This window comes from Pelobates fuscus, chromosome 8 (assembly GCF_036172605.1).
Source record: "Pelobates fuscus isolate aPelFus1 chromosome 8, aPelFus1.pri, whole genome shotgun sequence".
In the NCBI taxonomy this organism is placed as follows: domain Eukaryota; kingdom Metazoa; phylum Chordata; class Amphibia; order Anura; family Pelobatidae; genus Pelobates; species Pelobates fuscus.
Window position 1 is genome coordinate 156909582 of NC_086324.1, and position 24021 is coordinate 156933602.

At 40.1% G+C, this 24021-nt stretch overlaps 1 protein-coding gene and 1 long non-coding RNA gene across 2 annotated transcripts in view; one reads left to right on the top strand and one right to left on the bottom strand.

Annotated features, from left to right (window-relative positions):
- LOC134571854 (uncharacterized) overlaps positions 1-24021 on the top strand; it is a 618817-nt gene that overhangs the window by 116938 nt on the left and 477858 nt on the right. The window lies entirely within an intron of this gene.
- Positions 10423-20494, bottom strand: LOC134571843 (NADPH oxidase organizer 1-like). The gene is made up of 8 exons (XM_063430469.1): positions 20402-20494; positions 18805-18885; positions 17397-17472; positions 15628-15808; positions 14075-14265; positions 13711-13824; positions 12027-12144; positions 10423-11579 (listed from the first exon to the last, which is right to left on the bottom strand). The coding sequence occupies exons 1-8, from the start codon at positions 20471-20473 to the stop codon at positions 11072-11074; spliced, it is 1341 nt and encodes a 446-aa protein (XP_063286539.1). The 5' UTR covers positions 20474-20494; the 3' UTR covers positions 10423-11071.

Genomic DNA, 24021 nt, shown 5'->3' on the forward strand with positions numbered 1-24021 from the left:
ACGACTCCCCAGACTTGTTAGGCTCTACCCATTTATCCAAGGCCACATTTCCCATTAGACAGAGTAGGCACTTGCCTATAGGCACCTGTTTTGAAGGGGAGCCTACTCTGCCTGTTTAAATCCCCCTCCCTATCGTTAGCACTCTCCGAGTCCTTTAAGATGGCCTCGGTCCTCATTCCCTACCCATCTCGTCTTTGAGATGTGTGTGACACTGATAGTTGCGTTGCGTAATTTTTTTTGTTGCGCAGGTGAGTACAGTATCAATGATAAACGCCACAGCAGCGTACATTTGTATATAAAACAGGCTTAACAGTGGCAATGATGAGAGCGCATTTTTTCATTTATGAATACAGGCTTAGTTTAGGATGGGCTTACTACAGTTACAAGTACATGCAAATAAACTAAGTGCCTCAAGATTGATATAGGCTAGCCTATATTTCAAAATGTTCCGCTGTATCTCATATTTCTGTATAGTAATGTCAGGCTGAGGCAGGCTAGACTATCATGTTGAGACTGAAATTAATTGCTGAACTCATAAACAAGGTAGGCTAGCTATACATGAATATTGTGAGAGTACATGCTTAAAATTCAGGGGAAAAGTGTTGAAAAACAAAACCAAAGTATAGCACAATCAGGCATTATGCAGGGTAAGTCCTCTAGGAGGCATCGAACTGACTAAAAGCATAACATGGTCGAGTCCTCCCAAGCCGGCCACCCGTAGGTGTACTGCCATGCAGTATGTACTCTGGGACTCGGGAGCTGCAGGCTAACTGTACAGTAGCATCTGGGTTAATTACGGCAGTCCAACAACCTGTGTGTAAGGGTAAGTCCAGGTTCAGGTGCTCGGAGATCCCTACGGCATTATGGTTGGGGTGTCTTGTCTCCCCACTATCAGCTTAGCAGGGCAGCTGCGGCAGATGGTAGCTTGTTGGAGCTGGGAGTAAGAGTGATCGTTTTGTATTTACCGTGTCATGTCCCTGCTGCCCGGCGAGTGCAGAGGAGGAGGTTTACGGCCTTGGTGTCGGTTAGCCAATACCTCTGCTGGGCATCTTGTGAGGCGGCATCCAAGGTTAACGGTGAGCGGCACGGGTGTACGGGCGGGGTAAGGCCTCTCCCCCGCTCCAGGTCTTATTGATGGTCGTCACTGTTGGGCCACAGACTCGGGTGCTCTGGGAGGCCGGGTCTTTTCCTTGGCGGACGCTGCGGAGGAGCCTGGTGTTCTTCCACCGCCTGCTGTGTGTGGCCCTCTGGCGGTGTGGCCTGTGCCTCGGAGGAGTGACCTTCGACCTATATGGGCCCTTGCCTTTATGTGCAAGTTTTGTCGCTGCGCCCGGGGGGGCCTTTTCCGCCCTGCTCCCCTGCTCCCCCGCTCCCCTTCACCTTCTCCTCCAAGGTAGTCAGTAGTTGAGGCGATCGCCGCTCCAGCAACTCCCAAAAGCACTGGAGTAGTGCGTCTATCCGCTCGTGTAGTGGCTGGTAGGGCGCCATTTTAGGCACGTGTTCCTCCACCTCCATCTTGCGATCGTGATGGCGACGGGGGAGCAGCCGCCCCCCGCCCACGCCAGCCGCGTGTGTAGGCTGCATGAGCCAGTATGAAGATTCCATCAGGGTGGGCTTCATGAGTGGTGTCCCCAGGTAAGTCCCGGTTCCGTGTGCCCTGTCAGGGACAGTGTGTGTCTTTTTTCTGTTTAAACAAGCTGTTTACAGGCTTAATTAGTCGTTTGGTGCGGGAGCCCCAAGGAGACACGTCCGTTCAGCTCTGCGGTCAGGCACCGCCCCCGCGTTGCGTAATTTTAAAAATCCACCTCAAGCCTAAAGTATTGTGTATAATCTATAGACATTACTTTAGACCTGGGTGTATTGTAAAAAATACATGACGCAACTATCAGCGTCACACACATCACAGAGACGAGGTGGGTGGGGAAGGTGGAGCGAGGCTATCTAGAAGCCCATTACCGGAGCACCGGTATGATACCATTTACATAATGACTATTAATAGTGTGATTTCCTGCTTGAAGATACTGGCGGTGTCAGTAGACATTATTTTATTCACCGATGAGGACAGTATGGCTGCAATTAGCAAGACAAATAATGTACTGTAAAACAACATTCCATGTCGCCATAGAAACTGACAGTGTGCATACTGATGGCTAGTGTGCAGCCCAAAGCAAAACTCGATAAACCTTAACGTAAATTCAATGCAATCCTTGCTTCCACACTACTTAAATGGCCACTCCAGCCTTTATGATCACGGAGGAAGGAATCTGCGTGAAAAAGTGCTGCAGAATAAGTTGGTAGTATGTAAATGATAATAATAATATTAATGTGTAGTGGTTCTGCTTGAAACCCTGCACATCCAGAAATATTTGGACTTTTGTGCCAGGGGCTAGTTACACTTCCAGGACATGAGATCTAGAGAGCCCAGAATGCTCTTCCAGACTACCTAATGTTCATTTTGGTTTTACTCTACATCAGGAGATTGGTTTGAGAAACATCCACCTGCTGTGTAAAGAGATTATAAAAAATACTGCAAAACCACTCGGGCGTCCCCTGTGTCCGCCCTGTCGGTGGGGGGGGAGGGGGGATCCAAGGGCTGTAGGCCACCTTTTGGACCCGGCTGGCTTGTGGCTGTATTGGCATCAGAGGCGGCGAGGGAGTTCTGATCTCCCTGCTCTGCTCCCTCACGCACCGTTTGCTGATGCCGCGAGAGACAGAATATGATGTCATTCCGGCTCCCAGCATCAGTAGACGGCCCGCAAGGCACAAGGGAACAGAGCAGGGAGATCAGAGCTCCCTCGCTGCCTCTGATGCAAATACAGCAACAAGTCTCATAGCAGCCCCACTGGACCCCCAACGACAGACTCACGCAAGCTCTCCAGGTAGGGAGCCTGCATGGATAATTTTTATTATAATATTATTAATAATTAATGAGTGTATGTGTGTGTCTGTGAGTGTATGTGTCTGTGAGTGTGTTTGTGAGTGAGTGTATGAGTGTGTCTGTGAGTGTATGTGAGTGTGTGTGAGTGTGTCTGTGAGTGTATGTGAGTGTGTGTGTGTGTGTGTGTATGAATGTGTGTTTCTGAGTGTATGTGTGTGCATGTGAGTGTATAATTGTGTCTGTCAGTGTGTGTGTGTGTGTGTGTGTGTGTGTGTCTGTGAGTGTCTGTTTGTCAGGATTACTGTATGATCCAGCACGTAGAACTGTATAGCACGGATGACAAATAAGTAACGTATTACCGGTCCTTAGAATGTCATTAGTGATGGGGGCTATTACAGAAGAAAATCCCTTGATGAATCAGGTTTCCATTTGCATAATTGCTGCTCAGCATTAACCCTTCTGTGGATTAGGTTGCTGCTCGGCACAACTTTTCCTGTGTGGACAGTAAATGTCATTAACCACATTTTTATAAGCGGATGAATACGTGACATTACTCCCCACCTGAAGAACGCCCACCGGGCGTGCAGGACCAGGCTTGAGAGGAAATTTGGCGTTAAAAGCGCGGGTCTTCTGGCGCGCATGCAGGTCAGGAGCCGAAACCCATGAACGATCAGCAGGACCGTAACCTTTCCAAACAACCAAGTACTGTAAAGTGCCCCGAGAAAACCTAGAATCCACAATAGAAGATACCTCATACTCCTCCTGACCACCCACCACCACCAGAGGGGGAGGAACACAAGGAACAGTATATCTATTGCAGACAAGAGGTTTGAGTAAGGACACATGAAAAGTGTTGGGAACCCCTAAAGATGCAGGAAGAGCCAGAGAGTAAGACACTGGATTGATCCTATGAAGCACTTTATAGGGACCAAGGAATCTGGGGGCAAACTTCATGCTAGGGACCTTAAGCTTGATGTTGCGAGATGACAACCAAACCCGGTCCCCCACTTGGTACACCGGGTTGCCACTCCTACGCTTATCAGCAAAATGTTTGAAGCGTTCAGCAGCAGCCCCTAGAGCAGTTTGAAATGTAACCCAGGTATCCTGAATGGAGGCCAGATGCTCATCCAGAGCAGGAATGGCAGTATCAGAAAATACCGCAGGGAGAACCGTAGGATGCCTACCATTATTGACAAAAAATGGACTGGCGAACTCGGCCCACGGGAGTAGTTCGGACCAATTGTCCTGTGTGCTATTAATAAAACAACGCAAATAAACCTCTAATGACTGGTTGGCCCTCTCAGCTGTACCATTGGTCTGTGGATGGTAGGAGGAGGGGAAGAAGAGATCAATCCCCAATTGTTTTCTGAACGCCCTCCAGAACCTGGACACAAACTGAGAGCCCCTATCAGACACAATATTGTGAGGGATGCCATGCAAACGGACAATTTCACGTATGAAAATTAGGACCAATTCTTGCGAAGATGGCAACTTATTGAGAGGAATGAAGTGAGCCATCTTAGAAAATCAGTCTACAACCATGAAAATAGTAGTGAACCCAGCAGAGCTAGGAAGCTCAACAATAAAGTCCAAGGATAAGTGGGACCATGGAATCTCAGGAACAGGGAGAGGCTGCAACAGGCCACAAGGAAGTGCATGAGTCACCTTAGAAACTGCACACACAGAACATGCCTGCACATACTCCTTTACATCTTTCCTGAGTGAATTCCACCAAAATGATCTAATGATCGCGGCAGTGGACTTATTGATGCCCGGGTGTCCAGCAGTTATATTGTCATGAAACACTTTCATGATATTAACCCTTTCACATAGGGGAACGAACAGTTTATCACACGGTTTACCACTGGGCGCCTGAGGCTGGGCCACCAGTATGGTGCCAAGCAGTGGAGAAGACAGTGAGAGGACAGTAGAAGCAATAATACACTCTGGTGGAATAATAGGAGATGTCACCTGTTCCGGAGCTGACTCATTATCAAATTGCCTGGACAAGGCATCAGCCTTGGTATTTTTAGAACCAGGTCTATAAGTAATGAGGAAGTTAAAATGTGAAAGGAACAGTGACCATCTAGCCTGTCTGGGAGACAAACGTTTGGCATCCCCTATATATGCCAGGTTTTTGTGGTCAGTTATGATCAACAGGGGGTTCTTGGAACCCTCCAAAAGATGTCGCCACTCTTTGAGGGCAAGAATAATGGCCAACAGTTCTCTATTGCCAATATCGTAGTTGCGCTCAGCAGGAGACATCTTTCTGGAGAAGTAGCCACAAGGATGCAATGGTGTTCCCTGGCTTTCTCTCTGAGAGAGAACAGCCCCTACCCCTGTCTCGGATGCATCAACCTCCAATATAAAAGGTTTACTGGTGTTGGGATGTTTTAGTATGTCCGCAGAGGCAAATCTTTGTTTAAGAGTCGCAAAAGCATTCACAGCCTCTTTGGACCATACCATGCTACTAACCCCTTTGCGAGTCATATTAGTGATGGGGGCTATTACAGAAGAAAATACCTTGATGAATCTTCTGTAATAGTTGGCAAAACCAATAAACCTTTGAATGGCTTTTACACCAGAGGGTAATGGCCAGTGTAGTACAGCCTCTAGTTTTTTAGGATCCATGCGGTGATCATTGAATAGTCAAAATACTAGCCAAGGTCAGGGAACACAGAAAGGGACGCAGCGATGAGGAAAGCCAGGAGTCAGGATACCAGAATATAGAGAAGTCAATAAACAAAGCCAAAGTAAAAAAACAGGTAGAAAACTATAAACAGGAACGCGCTCTCGGACAACCACAAGGGAAACCACGACAGGGCACTAAGCAGGATGAGAACTGGGTCTAAATACCCCTCCTCTAGATCTGATAGGCTGACCCCAAAGTCAGTTACCAGGTTTCCATTTGCATAATTGCTGCTCAGCATTAACCCTTCTGTGGATTAGGTTGCTGCTAGGCACAACTTTTCCTGTGTGGACAGTAAATGTCATTAACCACATTTTTATGAGCGGATGAATACGTGACACTGTCAAATCAGTGAGAGTATGTTTGTCATTGATTATGTGTGTGACTATCAGTGTGTGTCTGTCAATGAGTGTCTGTCAGTGTTTGTGTGTCTGTCAGTGTGTGTGTCTGTTGGTGTGCATGTGTGTATCTGTCAATGAATGAGTGTGTATTACCCAAGCAAGCAGCACAACCATAATTAGCTCCTTCTTGAGACTGTCTTTATTAACATTTGGAGTGTGCCTACCTATTTTAATTTTTATTATCAATGAATGAGTGTGTGTCAGATCAGTGATACAGTGTTTAATTTTGTATGTTTGTCATTGAGTGCGTGTGTGTGATTGTCAGTGCGTATCTGCCAGTGTGTGTCTGTTGGGGAATGTGTGTGTGTAAAATCAGTGAGTCTGTGTCTGTCAGTGACATCTGTGTGTTTGTCATTGAGTGTGTGACTGTCAGTGTGTATACACCACTGAGTGTAGCATGACCGAGTGGAGCGGTCCGTGGTACAGGAGCTTCTGTTTCCTGTGCCTGGCTGATCAGACAGGAAGTGTTCACTGAGATGTGAAAGAAACACACAGCGGTGCTTGAGAAGGGGAAAAAGAGAATAACAGAGGGGCTGGGGGGAAGACAGGTGGGCTGGAGGTGAAAGAGACACACACAAAGGAGCTGGGAAGAGTAAAAGACAAAAAAGGGGCTGGGAGAGAAGGAGTCACACACATGGGGCTGGGAGGAGTAATACATACAAAATGTGGGAGATGTAAGTCATACAAAGAGGGTAGATAATAAGAGACACACATGGGGGGGTTGAAAGAGATACACAGGGGAGGTGTAGGACACACAGTGGGGAAAAATAGGAGATAAGATACACTAAAGGGGTAAGACATTTAAAAGAGGGAATAAGAAACACAAAAGGGAGGTTAAGCGATTTGTAGGGGGAGAGGACTGCACTGAAATGATAGGTATATACACGGTACACACAATCTACTGCCCATACTGCTACACAAACTACTGCACACAAACACACTGCTACAAACACTACACAAACACACACAATGTCAATAGATTTATTTATTGATTTTGCAACAAATACTGGGGAGGATCCATCCCACCTGCACCTATTGGTCAGCCTACAACTGCAACCCAGCAATGCATCTGGTTTAAGAATTTCTTCAATGAGTCTATTGTGGCATGAACATGGTGATTCCCTTTGAATTCACTTTGATTTCCAAACAATTCCCTTTCTAGTGAATAAAACCCTGTTAGTCCTTGAAGGGACACCCCAAGCACCAATGCAACTTTAACGCATTAACACGCTGGTTGGGTTGCTTGATTTTTTTTTTGCACACACACACAAAAATATTTCCAAGCATATTAATTGTTTGGAATATTTTGACTGCCTTCAGCCAGGTTGTGAATGAAAAGTTTTGTACCTGTTTATGCTACGACCTTGTTAGCCAGTCTTTCAAATTCTGGAAATGTATGCAAACTTGTGTTCTTTAACCCCTTAAGGACCAAACTTCTGGAATAAAAGGGAATCATGACATGTCACACATGTCATGTGTCCTTAAGGGGTTAAAAATAGGAAAACTGTTTGTTTTGTCACTAAACAAAGAATTGTGGTAAATTGAAAACTATTTGCAACATTTAGGTCAAAATTCTTGTTAGGATTTTAATTTAATTCACTAATGTTTTCAGTTTCCCTACAATGTAATGTGTAGTGAATAAGCCCTACAGTTTTTTTATTTCAATGTTTAATGTTTTTTAGAGCCACATTAAAAATTCAGTTACTTTATTCCACTTGATTTATTTGTATTTCGAAACCTGTAACTGATAAGACACATTAGTACACACAGGTATGTTCACACTTGTAAAATTGATATTATCCTGAAATGTAAACATTACCACAAAGAGCATTGAATGCAATGTGCAAAGAACAAAAGCTCTTCTATCTTCCTATAAAAGGTCAGCTACTGGGTTGCTAGCGTTTGATACAAAACCTGCAAATAAAGATGTGGTGTTCCCACAGTCCAGCCACTCTGGTTTCCTGACATTTATATTATTTTATGTTGTAAATGTTTAAAGGGACACTTCACTGCCCACAAACAAAATAAATGAAAATCACAAAATAAATAAAAATCACAAAAAAAAAAAAAAAAAACAATCACCCTAAATGAAACCTTTCATGTATTTAAATATGCATTTTTTTCATTGGGGAAATATCTAAAACAGCTTGCAAACCTGCAGATCTCATGTCTGCTGTCTTTACAAGCCCTCCCCTTGTAGCCCCGCCCAGACTTTCTGTGGCTGTCCAATCACAGACTTCCCGATACAGCTCAATGAGAAGTATTTGTAGGTGCTCTGGGCAATTGATGCCTCTTGAGTTCAGTGCAACTAAGCTAATCAAACCAGGAAGTAACAGGACCTGTTGTCTGCTTGAAAAGTCAGGGGGTGTAACCAATATAATTTATAAAAGTGTCAATTCCTATTGAAATCTGCACTTTTTTACAACATTTTAAAAATAGGACACACTCTTCACACATAAATCTTTTCAGCAAGCTAAAGTGTTTTAGGGGTCTGGAGTGTCCTTTTAATAATATGTGGAATGTAATATGTGAACCCTAATGCAAATCTTCTCAAAAAAGCTCCATCTGGTTGCGTTGTTTCTTGAGTTATAGTTGTTTTCTGTGAGATGAGAGTTGTGCCTGCAATACATACCTCCCAACACTAGAAGGCACGAGACCAGGACAGGGGGGATTGGGAATAAAATGAGAGTTTGCATCACTGGAGACCCCCCTAAATAGGTAGTGCTGTACTAGGCTCAACATTTTCACCTGTCTTTCTAGTCATTGGACCAGGCTTGCAGTGGCAAACAACTTTTAGGCCTATCTAGTAGCATAGGCCTTGACATTGTGAGCCCTGGTTCAGCTCAAAGAAGGAGCGTGTCAACCTGGCTTAGGTACATGCCTGGCAGACTGACAGCCTCTCTGGCCGACTCGTCTCAGGGCAGACCATGCACAGGGCGCTGCTGGTATGCTCAGTACATGATCATAGTGTCCTGACAACATGTAGCAAAATTCCAGCTTATGTAATGATGTGATCATGCTGTGCTTGCTTTGGACAGTACCCAGTGTCCATAAATACAGGACACCAGGGGATGAGCATGGGATGGTGGGACATGTTCCTAAAATTAGGGTAGTTCGGCCACATCTGAGACAGTTAGGAGGTATGGCAATGTTCGTAACCAACAAAGTCATCAGTGCAGTTAAACTTGCTTTTTTGCAGTTCCTAGTCCCATGAAGGGGTTTTCTGAAATATGGACAAGGGGGAGACTTAATTGAGAGTTATTAGGGGATTTAAACAGCTACCAAACAGTAAGTTTACTAGACATACATTGGGTGGGACAGGGCTAGCGTCGAAGCTATCAAATATATCTAACTGTAAGATCAGAAGGGGGCAGCATGTGAGATTGCCTCCTGTTTGATTGTCAGTAAACATAGTTGTGGATATAAACTCTGAGTCCCTGCCATTAAAGTGTAATAGTTCATACAGTACTAAGCCTTGTCTGGTGTTTGCTTGGCACAGAATTAGTTGTTTTACCACTACTCTCTGGGACTATCTGACTGAAATAGCAGAGTATTACTCGATTTCACAGAATGGCACGCACAGCGGCACTGTTTTCCACTGCAGGATTAAACGAGGGGCACAAGGCACCCAGACAACTTCATGAGATGAAGACCATCTGATTGGCACAGAGCAAGGTTATCCCATGCATGCGCACTAACCTCCCTGTGGGAAAGGATTGGATTGGCTGAGATCATAAACATTGATGATCTCAGCCAAAGAGGCGGAGCTACACTGAAGAGACCGGCGAGGTGAGGGCTGAAAGGTAAGTGAATCACCTTTTTTAACCCTGGTCCGGTCATCTAACTAGGGCATTATTTGTATTCCTAATTCCATAGTAATCCTTTAAATTTAGTTATCTTGTTTGATATACCCTTATGATTGAATAGTTTTCAATAAATATTCTTTTTTGAAAAGTGATGTGCTTGCTTATTATTCAATGAAGTTAAAAACTACTTTTATAAACCAATAAGCTGTTGTGTGCTGTAGTCCTTATGGTGTCAGGTATTCCCTGGCATTGGCCCACTGTTAAGAAGCAAATCATTCTGGAACAGTTTAACACATCCCTGGGTCATCTGGGTGCCTGCAATCTGTCCACATTGAAAGGGAGGATTCTACTCTCAAAATTTGCAGTTGTCTGTTTTCATCAGGGGACAGTCATAGCCAATGAATTCCATCCAAAGATGGACACAATCCATAAATGTAAAGTGGGCTGGACTACAGGAACCCAGGTAAGTGTTGATCTATTCGGTGAAAGTTTGATGTTCAGTAATGAAATAACAGTGCATTTTAGTGGTTTTGGTGCCATGACAAGACATGAAGAAGAGATGTTTTGAATGGTACTGTACTATTGCAATGGAGTGTTCAGATCTTCATAAAAGCAATATTACTTTATTTTATTTTTTAATTTGCATTTCAAAAATTGAAATTGAAGACATATCAGTACACAGTATTTTCTCTACAAGATAAATGTATATATTGTAAGAACAACATGACATGCATTCTTAAATATAAGAGGACCACATGAAATTTATCAAGTCTACTCTTTCCACCCATAGATAGTCAGCGTCTGGATTTCCAGTTGTTGTGAACTGTGTCCGACTGGCCATGGCAAACTTCAGCGGGCTTAGAGCAGTCAACAGTGAACACTAGTTGATATATGAAATGTTATGGCGTAAACACAAACAATTATTTTTGCAACAAAGATACAAGTACAAAATTAGATCAATAATAAGGTCAATGTTAAAATTCCCCATCACCATTTGTGCCATAAGTATGCTTCACTATTGCCAATAAACTGGAATATGAAACACTCAAAGACTGTATTGGTCTTGTAATTGTCTGACACTATAATATTTCCAGTAGATAAAATTCTACTACAGTTATAGCATTACCGCTAAGACATTATGTAAACTAAAACATTTTTTTAAAAGCTCCTGACTCGTAGGAATATAGAGTAAGAGTGTGGACTCTTGTCTAAGTCTGACTTTACTTCAGCTCCTCCAATGGTCCTCCAGACATTTTACCTCTTCGATCAGAAGACTCTAGCCTTTGTTAGTCTTCCTCTATGCACAGGACTGACTGCTGACTTGAGCCTCTTTGAGACTGAGCCTTTTTAATGAGTTCTGCACTGCTCTCTTAGTGATTGTGCTACATTTCTGCATGATATCATCTGCGTCTGGTCTTGCTGGGATCCTCGGAATATCAAAAGTTGAAAGGGAGAGGATGGAACTGCCAATAGAGGAGTAGTCATCTCCAGAAGCTGAATCCCATCTCTTGCTGCATTCCATCAAACTGTCCACATCTAAATCTATGCAAGATCTGGCTTCCGAACCCAATGATTCCTCACCCAGAGACTTGAGTCTCTCTCTTTGCCCTTGACTGTTTTCATCTTCACTTTGGCTTTCCAATGAAGAACTGTGAAATAGATAAGGGCAGTCCTCCTTGTTCAAGATCCCTTTGTGGATGTTCGGGGTTGAGTGTTCCCTTCTGAGAATGCTCTGAAATCTTTCACACGGGTTTGTGTATGGCTTCAGGATGATGGATGGAATGTATCCAGTTCTACCGTTGTAGCTGCACAAATTAAAATACATAAATTCAGACATTTCGCCATAACAACTGTGACTCATGGACACACATCTCCTACCCACCACTAAACTGCCAGGGACATTCTACAATGATAATAACACACATATCCAACTTCAGATGGTTAGCAAAGCAGAGAATTATGGAAATTGTATTCCAACAACCACTTGAGGGCCAAGGTTAAATTTCCCTGTTTTAGAGTTTGGGTACGGTATTCAAGTAATCCATAAAATGCTGAGAGCTTTAGGTAGACAACAATATGAACATTGTGTTCTAGAGAAGACTTCGTATTAGACAAAGCTAGCCATAATATTTATAATTAAGCACAGATGGGTCTTTCGCTAGAATTGGTGTCCCTGTCAGAGCTGATTGCCCGATTGTCCCTGTCATTGTTTGTGGGAGTACAGCTCAGCAGATGATGGAACAAGACCTCACCTGATATACCACCAGCCGCTGTTGGATTTTTTCAGGACTTTCACCACTACTCCAATGTGAACTGACATTTCATCCCAGTTCTGAGCTTCATATGCCTTTAGTACTACACAAAACGTTCCTGTAAGGAATGCTAGAGTTAGAATTGCTGGGGGCACATTGGATAGCATGTTTAAGTAACTTATTGCATATTAGCCTACCGTACCTTGAAATGGATTGCACAGAAAAATTAAGAAAGGAATAGACTCATAATAAATTAATGGTACCATGAACATGTCCTGTACAGTGTGGCCATTGGTCTTGGGGTAAAGAATATAATTTCTGCCTCCTACACCACATCAAATAGGTGGTTAGAAAGGAACAGTGGTTTCATGCCCTATTTGTATCTCCTTATGTCTTGCTCAGACGATGATTGAAAAGGAGGAAAGTGATTCTTGCTTCCTTCTGGGTGTTATTAAAAAGGACGCCCCATTTATTTAATGTACTAATACATGTATGGTAGTTTACACACCCAGACGATTATTTATTTACTTTGGACATAGTTCAGGCATCTATTACACAGTTAACAGGACAACACTTTTGTTTATTGCATGCAATTTTGTAGATTATTCAGCCAACTTGAAGTCAACGGCTAGAGTCTACTACAGCAGATAAGCATTGCTTTGCAATTGAATAGGGGTTTCCAACCAATGACAATGGGAGAACTATCCTGTGTAAAAGAATCCAGCCCTACAGAAATTGTGTGTTCAAGTAGTTTTTAATTTTTCTGACGGAGTTTCAGCCAAACTGAAAAAACTGAACTTGGCTGCTATTGTAAGTAAACATTGGTTCTGGTTATATTATATATTTATTATATGAATATGTAGTAAATTGAAAATAAAAAAAAAAGCCAGATTAAGGTTAAGATAAATAGTTTGGATCACTTTAAAGTTCTGCTTTAGTGTCAGTTTGGCAATAATTTAGCCTAAATTTTGCAATTTGGTTTTCAATTCACTATACTATGGTATAAATAAACCTCTTCCGCAAATAAAATACTCAAAACCTTAAAAAATTTAGAATTCTAATGGTTACTCCAGGCATTAGGACCACTTCAATGATTTGAAGTGGTCATGGTGTATGGAGTCTGTATGTACAGCTTTTCTCTATGAAACACGACACATGTGGAGTTTAACCCCTCTGCTGCCGAAGGTGTAACTCCAACTCCGGCAGTGTCATTGGGGTGTCATCAGATGGCCCAGAATTAGAGTTCCAGGCTGACTCATGTCAATTCTGAGCAATTTTCATTGCTCAGAATGTCAATCATTGGCTGATAGCTAACACACTCAGCCAATGTATGTCTATGGGCATGGCTTCCAGCTTCTGCGGCTCTACTAGTGTCCGAAGCTTGTCACTGGACCACCATGGAGCATCAGAGCCCGGAAGGAACCAAATTAAAAGGCCAAACCGTTGCTCAAATGTTTGCCCCATTACCGCGGTACCGGGCCAGGATACATCAAGCATTGTAGCCACTACAGTTGTCAGTATAGTTTATAATAATTGGAGTAATCCTTTAATATAATTTCAAGGTTAGAAACAGAACAGTGTTGTAAAAGATCAATCGCTATTTTCTAGAATAAGCAGTGGTTCATAAATCGCAGACAAGCTGAGTCAAACTTTACAAGTGACAGTAAATAAGTCCCCTGCATACCTTCCGGCTGGTGTTCGTCGTCATCATAATACTCTTCAGAGTCCCGATGGACCTTTAAATAAGGAGCCGGGAACCAAGCCAGTTGCCTATCTTCATTCTCAACAAGCCACCAACCTACAACATATCAAGCATCCAAATTACTTACAAGAAAAGTGAAGATATTATTATTGAAACTCTTGGATTACAATACTTTGAGTCATGTTTATAGGAACCAATCGTACAGCTCAGGGATGGTATTCTGCAGGATTTTCTTTTGTCAGATTTGGAAAAGCAAGGACTAAAGTTTTTATGGATTTTGTGAGCATTGATCAGGAAATATTTTTGGTGGAAAGGGCGTAACAGCACAAAAGAGCTTGACGGTTACCTGTGTTTTCCTTCAACAAAACGTCCAGAATCTGGTCCTTTTTCACTTCAAATGGTCTATTCTTCAAGTCGATGGTTTCAAAGTCTGCCATACAAAGGTATTTGAGTGTCACCATAGGTCCAGAAACATCTAAATCATGGGTGGCAGTGACAGGTTTGTCTTCTTTCTTCTCTGAAGGCATAATTACAAGACTGGAAGAAAAACAAATGTTTTTTTTCCAAAAGATTGCCAGGATTATTCACTAAGGTGTGAACTATCAAGAATGCAGTGTGAATGAAAAGTGAAAACTTAGAATTATTCATTGAAGTGTGAATTATGGGACATTCTTAGTGAATTCAAACGGAATTAAACATTTTTACGCCAAAGTTGCCATATTGAAAATGTAACTGATTTGTAATTTTTTCCAGCTTGGCTATTTTGTCCGAAAATGTTAAATTCACCTTAAATTCCCAGCAATTCACACCTTAGTAAATAATGAACCTGTAAATATTCAAACAACAGTGAAAATATTAGCGTCATCAGCGTAACGTTTACTCTGGGAGCCCTGATATGACATATGACTCCATGCACGGTTCCGTACACGTGATACCATATTATTCTCATAGTTCTTGAATGAAATGCGTCTCTCTTTTCCACACACACTAGGTATTGCATCACTGTTCTGTGTCATTTAGACTGACATGTTTGTAATCTTTCCAACATAAAAAAAAGCCCACAGAAAATGACGTTTATTGCTGTAGAGTAGGTTTCAAAATGTCAAGTCCTACGCTACTACTCAGGACCAAACATTACTTGTCACAATAAAATACAAAAACAATATTAATACACAATATATACCAAATTTTACATAGAACAGGTAGGAAATATATAATCACCCATGACACATGCATTCTGTTTTGAGGTGTGTAGAGAGGGATCTCTTAAAGGATTCTAGGCTTGGGGAAGATTTTAAAGTGTGCTGGAGGTCGTTCCATAATTGCGGTGGTCTGTAGGAGAAGGAGGATCGGGCTGCTTTCTTTTTGTAGACTAAATAAAGTGTTGGTACTGGATCGGAGGTTATAGGAGGTGGGAACAGCCGGGGAGAGCATTCTGCTCAGGTATGGTGGGAGCTTCCTAGAAAAGCTCTTAAACACAAGGCTGGAAAGATGAAAGCTCTTAAACACAAGGCTGGAAAAATAAAAGCTCTTAAACACAAGGCTGGAAAAATAAAAGCTCTTAAACACAAGGCTGGAAAAATAAAAGCTCTTAAACACAAGGCTGGAAAAATAAAAGCTCTTAAACACAAGGCTGGAAAAATAAAAGCTCAAACACAAGGCTGGAAAAATAAAAGCTCTTAAACACAAGGCTGGAAAAATTAAGGATGCGTCTGGATTCCAATGCCAATGTTGCATTGCTGCTGGACAATTATTATTATTATTATTATTATTATTATTATTATTATTATATAATACTATATCTTAAGAAGGATCCTTTTTTTTTTTTTTTTTTTTAATAAGTAAATCCATCGGAAAAAAAAAACTAAATAGTGCCTCTACGTATTTTCAGAAAATCACCTGTCTTCGGGGAACGAAGGATTAAGGTCCTGACTCTGCAGCGTAAAAAACTGCACAAGGCAGCTGGACTGAGATATCTTGGCGTCAAGTTTCAGTAACGATCGGGAATACGTTTCCAGGTTTTGTAGTTGATTTAAACACTTCTTGGGATTTCTTCTCTTTAATGATGAACGGGGAACATCTGAATTGACAACGAGATAGGACGAAATGAGTGAGCAGCGCCATCTACTGGTTATATTATACACTACAACCTTTTCGATTCCACAATGCAAAACATTCACAGGGAAATTCCCTAAATTGAGAATTTAAGGCGAATTCACATTTGAATTTCAAATTTAAGAGCAAAATAGCAGAACTGAATTTTTTTTTTTTTTTTTAAATCAGCTATACTTTCCACTTAGCTACTCTGACTTTAAATTAGAAATTTGCTTTGAAATCACTAATCACCTTAGTGAAAAACTCTGATGGTGCCATGTTTTTAAATTATTAGACTCAACAAAAACATAGTGATCGGTAGTTCTCAGCCTTTATTGACAATAACCCAAATGATAGCCATTACATTAGCTTGACAACTCATTCCTCATCTTTTAGTCGTGGGGTATATATATATATATATACACATTTACAGGTTATACATTTTATGACAATTACACACCATTGCCTTCAAAGGTCCATATTCTCCTTTATTTAACCATACGCTTGTTTTTCCAAACAGACAATTGAGATTCTTTGGGGTGATAGAAATGAAACTGTTTAACGGTTTCAGACTTAGATAGGAGTATTCCAGTCACACTAGTATTAGCCAAAATAAGAAATGAACAGGGTCACTGAAAATGTATGGCTAGGGAATGTAACTTACTCAGGATGTGTAGTAGCTGTTATTGTACACCCTGGGTCAATAGCGTTTCATAGCCATTTCATTTTCTGTGTATATTTGGAATTGAGACCAAATTTCTATTGGGCTGAGCACACCAACCATCCATCCATATGGGTAAGCATTGGATTGGCTAAAAATTGTACATTCTGATGTCACCAAGGAGATGAATCAGGGGCGGGGCCAGGTGAGTTTTAACCCCTTCTAAGGGGGATAAGGGGGGCAAGCCACCTAAATGGTTTTAACACTATAGGGTCAAGAAGAAATGTTCATGTTCCTGGCCATATAGTGTTCCTTTAACATTGCAGCACTAAGTTCAAATGGGGCATTGTACCCAGACCACTTTAATTAGCTGAAGTGGTCTGGGTGCCTATAGGGTCCCGTTAACTGGATGTGAACATTTGATGAATCGAAAAGGTTCTAAACCTGTTCTAAATCTGAATCACAATGTTCAGCATCCTCTGAACAGGATGTTATGATGTGCAGGATACAGAACAGATGAGACATTGTGTTGAGGCTTTGGTGCCTCATATGATAAGCAACCCTGTAGCCCCTCATGGCTTAATGGTCATCCTTTCCAATCATATTTTGGGTGATATTATGTACATCAAAAAAATATTTCCAGAACCATGGCAAAAAAAAGAAAAGTGATCTAATTAATACACAGCTAATTTGTTGCAGATTACAAATAAAATAAATTGCAAAATTGTGGCATTTTAGATCACATTATTGAACTATAGTTCTCTTCCATCCTGTACCTGCTGTTATCTACACTACAGGAAAAAAGTTTTAAAAGGGATCACATTTAACGTTAGAAACTGCACAAAAATATACAAATCGTCAGAAGAATATGTTTTTATCTTTGCTACTTGCTGCCAGCATTGTTATTACTTACCGTTTAGTTTGGGTATAATTCTCTCGGATTTCTTTAAGGCTCCTGCCTCCAAAGGGAATTGTTTTTTCAGTGCGCTCTGTTATATAGAGAAAAAAACGTCACTTTAACAAATGCTACCAAAAAAGTGAGAGCTTCAATTTTTTTTTAGTTGTAAGTTGTAGCCTAACACATAAACAAAATACACGTCAGGCAGACTGAAGAAGACGTTCCAATAAAGGAAAACAAGCTACTGTATTAAATAAAAGGTCAAATAATATTATTATTATTTAAAAAGTTTTGCGACATTTAGACATGATACGAGAATAGGCATCACAGTGGTCTGTGAAACACATTCCCCATAAATCCCAGCCTGGTGTAGCCCTCACTTTTATACCATGACGAGTAGAAAATAAATTGCGCCGCATGTTGGACGCCACTTACTGAGACGGATGTTCTCTGGGTTGAGATTTATGCGAGTTACAATTCACAACATCTTGACCATAGGGGCCTCATAACCATTATCCCCCATTAGTGGTTTTCCCTTCCCTCTCCATTTTACATGCAAAAAAAATAAATTAAATAAAATCTATTGGCATTGTAAGAACTACTGATACTTGTGTGAATAAAAAAATATACATGTCCATCACGATTATATCTGCAGTTTCTATTCCCTTCTTTATTGATGACGTATTCACAAAATGCTCCTGGCTATTGACAGGGCGTTGCTTATCACAGGGGGAAGTTATAGAGCCCAACAAGTCATAGGGGGGGGGACATTGCCTTAAATGAACACTAAAGACACCAAGATCACTTCATCTGTGGGTTTTTTAGTATTTTAATGAAGTGGTTTGGGTGCCAGGTGTATCCATTTAAACCCGGCAGCAGGAAACATTCTGCAGGGCTAACCTGCCACTAGAGGGCATTATGTGAAATAGCTAAGTAAACTCTGCTATTTCAATCTCAGAGAGACCATCGTAGCAGTCTATGCATACTAGCCTCCCGATGCTTTGCTAAGCCAAAGAGGCAGAGCTTCACAGAGGAGAACGGTGCTGAGAGGGAGTATAGGTAAGTAAACTACCTTTTTGTAAATCTACAGCTCGGCCTTTTATTATTCTACATCAGCTTGTTGTCTGTTTCCACAATTCACTCTTTCACCCTATATTATACCCTACCATAACATCCTAATAATAATAATAATAATAATAACAATAACAAAGTATTTAACCAGGAAAGGCACATTCAGATTACTCTGGTTTTCAAGTACGTCCTGGGGATGTTACCTTAAGCCCCACATCCAGGGGTTGTTACTATCACCCAATTTAATGGTAAACGTTCATTATCTAATGTCCTTTCTTGTATACATTGAAATTGGTTCCTAATATTTAAATTCAACCCCTCTCCCAGAAACGAGACGCTTATAGTTAGTTACCTGGAATTTCTTGAACTCTGCAAAAGTCCTGTAAATAAGCACTTTATTGTGATCGGACCACAACACTGAAAACATGTATGTCTGGGGGAAAGAAAGAAAAAAACATGAAATTACAATGATAAAGTTTGATATTTTGGGAACTGACAGATCATTTATACACGAATAACTGGAAATAGTGAAGAAGTGGTAAGGGAATTGCCCATCTCAGACCAATTAATTAGCATAACTGTAACAAATAGCCAATTTGGACAGCAACATCTCCAACTAAACTATATTTTTGTGAAACTTTTACAATTCAGTTTTCAATTCACCATTTGCCATTCAGTGTTTAGTGGGAACCAGGGTTAAACCTTTTCATTAAATAAAATGAATATAGGTTATAACACAATTTTGAAAAATTCTAAGCTACTTCTGTTTTCTGGTTGAATATTTTAGCTTAAAATTCTAAGTCATTTATCTGAATTTGTTTTTAACCGTATTATTGGCGGGCTAAAAAATGGATCATTGATTTTTTTTTTTTTTTTTTTTGGAGAATGGAATTTCTGGCTAATTTCATGTAGATCATTTAGACAACCTAAATAAAAAAAGTTACAAAACCTTTTAGAAAGTATCTAAGCATCAATATTGCTTGTTTGTTGCAATATTGCATGATCACCAGAGTGCGTATTCTACAGCCCAGCTCCACTAATGTGATATGTGACTATGTGCTTATAGTGGCGCTTTTTAATTGTAATCAATGAATCAGAAAATTGCTAATATTAAAGCAAAATATGTGAACTGTATACAATAAAGCCAGCTATGCTTCCAGTTTACTTGTCTTTTCCTTCAATTTGCAATTCCCAAAATAATCCACGATTTAGTAAATAGTATCATCTATTATTATTATTATTTTATTATTTATATAGCGCCAGCAAAGTCTGTCACGCTGTACAATGGGATGAAGTATAAATACAAAAAATGCTAATCTTATTAGCGAACTTCAGTAAGGATAAAACGATAACACATCTAACAGAAAATTTCTTCCAAGAAAACTCAGAAAAAACAATTGCCATTTTTCCTTTTGTAAACTTCAAATTTGTGTAATTTAGTTGCACCATGAAGAATACACTGTATGGCCCTTACCTTTTAACAATATACATAACTGTAACATTTGCATTTCGGATACATTTTTTAACAGCAGCTCAAAATTGACTTATTTACTGTATTTTAGCATTTAAAAAAACAAAACATATCGGTTATTAGCATTTTATAATCAGACAAATTTAAATCTCAGTGTGTCACAAAAATGCTGTTTGACGCATACAGCAAGAGGCACGCTCTGGCAATTTATGCTAATTTTCAAAATGTCCCACAATTCCCTGCACACTTGAATGTCAACACTTTGATAACCAGATGCAATATGTCAAAGAGGGCCAACAGATAGCTTACCAGCTTTTGCTAAAACTGTATTTCCTGTGATTTGTAGCTAATTGTCCACACGCCCACAGGCTTTATATAAAGAATATAATTTTCTCCGAAAGCTTTAAAGCTACCTGGTGCCCTTCCCTGCAATAGATTTATTATCCAGTTCAAAACAACAGAAATTCCAAATACTAACCTTGTTTTTTCCACATTGCATTAATCCCACAGCTTCAATATTTACAGGGTGCCTCTGGATATCTGGAGTCATCTTCACCTGAGGATGCAGAAATTCACTCCAAACAAAGAACTGGTACTGTACCTAGCCTCCCAGCTAATAAATTGTCAGACTGGGGTGTAGCCATCAGCCCAGGAGCCAATAAACATTCAGCATCTCCTGTTTCATTCTGTCAGTATCTTTTATGCTATATGATGCAATTTCTGGCACATTATTCTGAACAAAGTTAATATGTTTCTCTTCCTTCTCTGTCTATTGTGCAGAGAAGCAGATAATTTCTTTCAACAAACAATAGGCATATAAATAGAATATTTTTTTTTACAAAGTTCAACAGGGAAGTGTGTCTGCAAAAACAAGAACAAATTGAAAGAATGATAGCTGGAGAGTGAAATTAGTGCTTTAAAGAGTGCTAGGTACCTAGGATTAAGATTTGGGCACAGTTATGCCAAATGGCTACATTAAAAAACAAATGTAATTGAATAGTTTAGAGAATATGAAATATATTTTGAGCCTTGCTTGCAGGTGCAACTTGTGATTTTTTTAGAGACAAGTTCACAATCACATTCAATATTAATACCTACAATCCAATATAGCTTATTTGGGGCAAACGGCAAAATATTATTAGGCATTAACAAATTACATTTTATAAGACCATTTTGTGTACTGTGCTCCAAGATACTTTCGGGTTGGATTTTTGATTGTTTGGGTAATACAGAGATAAGCATTAGATGGCACTTATAGAGTTAACAATTAGCAGATCCCAGATAGAAAGTATAAAAGATATATAGAATTTCTCACACACTCATGGATAGTGTCCACATACAGTGCTGTATAAATCTCAATTCGAAAAGTGATTGTGATAAAAAGTGAAATGACTTCCCTTAGCAATATAGGATATGCCCGAAGATTTCCTCCTATCTTCAATTCAACATGTGTATGGTATAGGGCTATTCCAAGCTAGGGAAATAAGAAATATATGGCATAGTGCAATACTGTATATATTATAATTGGATATATGAGCAAGTGACAAATGCTCACTCACACTTTGACATCCCAAGAAGTGCCTTCAGAAATATACTTGGTGTGTCTTCTTTGCTTCAAATACTTGGTAAATGTGAGTCTCACATAAAAAACAAAGTGCAAAAAAATAGATTGGATGACTGTATGAGTAAAGAGTAAAAAAAGCATTTATTACTTACATCAAAGTAAATAAAAGCAGGTAAATCAGTCCAACGCGTTTCTTCCCTGTTAGGGACTTCCTCAGGGCCAATCTTTAACAAAGATGCTGAATAAAAATACATACCCCTTCAGAAATATACTTGCTGTGTATGTATTTTTATTCATCATCTTTGTTAAAGATTGTCCCTGAGGAAGTCCCTAACAGGGAAGAAACGCGTTGGACGGATTTACCTGCTTTTATTTACTTTGATGTAAGTAATAAATGCTTTTTTTACTCTTTACTCATACAGTCATCCAATCTATTTTTTTTGCACTTTGTTTTTTATGTGAGACTCACATTTACCAAGTATTTGAAGCAAAGAAGACACACCAAGTATATTTCTGAAGGCACTTCTTGGGATGTCAAAGTGTGAGTGAGCATTTGTCACTTGCTCATATATCCAATTATAATATATACAGTATTGCACTATGCCATATATTTCTTATTTCCCTAGCTTGGAATAGCCCTATACCATACCCAAATAGAAAGGTCAGATTTGCAGTGTATCCCCTTTTCAGATAATAACTGGGGATTTCCAGGGAACCGTCAGAAATTAAATTTGCATTATCAGAATCCTGCGTGCTTTAATATGTCATTGTGTTTTAAGATTTAATAGACCGGGCTATTTGTAAAATGTGTCTCAAATTCATGACATGAGTGTGGAGTGAGGGGGAGAATTCTTCAAATAATTTTGTGGGGCGATGAGAAGGGTAAATGTATTTAGTCAAAATGTTGTAGCTGTAAGAATCAAGTGCTTTCCTGTTTAAAGGGACACGATAGTCACCCAGACCACTTTGTTTCAATGAAGCGGTCTGGATGCAGTGTCCCTGTCCTTTTAACCATGCAATGTAAAACTGCATTTTTTTTTTAGAAACTGTAATGTTTACATTGCATGGTTAAATGGACCCTATAAGCACCAACACAACATTAGTTTATTGAAGCTGTTTTGAAGGTGTATAGATCATGTCCCTGCAGTCTCACTGCCATTTAGGAGTTAAATAACTTTGTTTATGCAGCCCTAGTCACACCTCTCCTGCATGTGACTTACACAGCCTTTTCAAACACTTCCTGTAAAGAGAGATCTAATATTCAAACTTATTTTTATTGCACAGTCTGTTTAATTCTGATTTTTTTTTTAACCACCTGCTCTGTTAGAGTCTGCAATGGCTTTCTGTGTGTGATTAAAGTTTACTTTACAGAGCAGGAGATAAAAACTTCTAAAGTAAGTTAAATCTGATTGAAAATTAAGCCTTTTTTCATGCAGGATGTGTGAGTCAAAGTTAAGGGAGGCGTGGCTAGGGATGCATGGACAGAAACAAAAGTGATTTAAAGGGACACTCTGGGCACCAATGCTATTTTAATGCATTTAATAGGTTTTGGCTTCATTAATAAGCTGTATTTGTTTGCATGCTTAAGTCTTTATAGTTTGTGCATAAAATAAACAAATGTTTTGCAGAATGCTTCACTATAAGCCTGCCTTTTGAGCCACTACCCTCACTCCAGAAAAATACTTCCTTATCAAATGTATGCACACAGCTCAGCCACTGACAATACCAAATGATCTGATCTACAAAACAACCTGCATTAGAAGGATAGGTACCCTATTGAGACATATACTAAGGATATCATGTTTGTAGTTTCCCTGACTGTCTGCAGGCAGGTTGTGAATTAGAAGAGGTCACTCAGACTGTGTACATACATTTGATAAGGAAGTCTTTCTGGCATGAGGGGGCGTGGTTAAGTAGGCAGGCTTACAGTGCAGCATTCTGCAAAACATTTAATTTTGTGCAAAAGCTATAAAGATATGAGTATGCAAAAAATACAGCATGTTAATGAGACCAAAATCTATCATATGTTTTAAAGTTGTATTGGTGCCTAGAGGGTCCCTTTAAATTTTAAATAGCAAAGAACTGGGCAGTGAGACCGCGTAGTGCATGATCTATAGAGTAAAACTGCTTCATTAAGCTAAATATGTTTTGATGCCTATAGTGTCCTCATTAGTAGAGGTGTCCAATTGGTTAGGTACTGAAATAGCAATGAGAAGATTAATATATAGGTAGCCAGGGGCCTTTTACTCTTGAGTACTCGTCTAGTAATTTTAAAAATATCTAGCTGAAAAATAAAAGTATGCAAAGTAGCCTGGGAAAATGGTCCACATTTATTATAAGTAGATTTTTGCCTCCAAGGTTACATATCTCCAGCCTTACCCTGAAGCGTCCCGACCAGGAAACAAAACTGAAAAAAGTCTGCACTATTAGAGATGACATATCAGATTAAAAGTGTCAGATTTAATTTGTCATTACAAGCTCACGGTGCCTAGGGAGATATCAGCTATGCCTCACTAATGATGCGTAACAAGGCT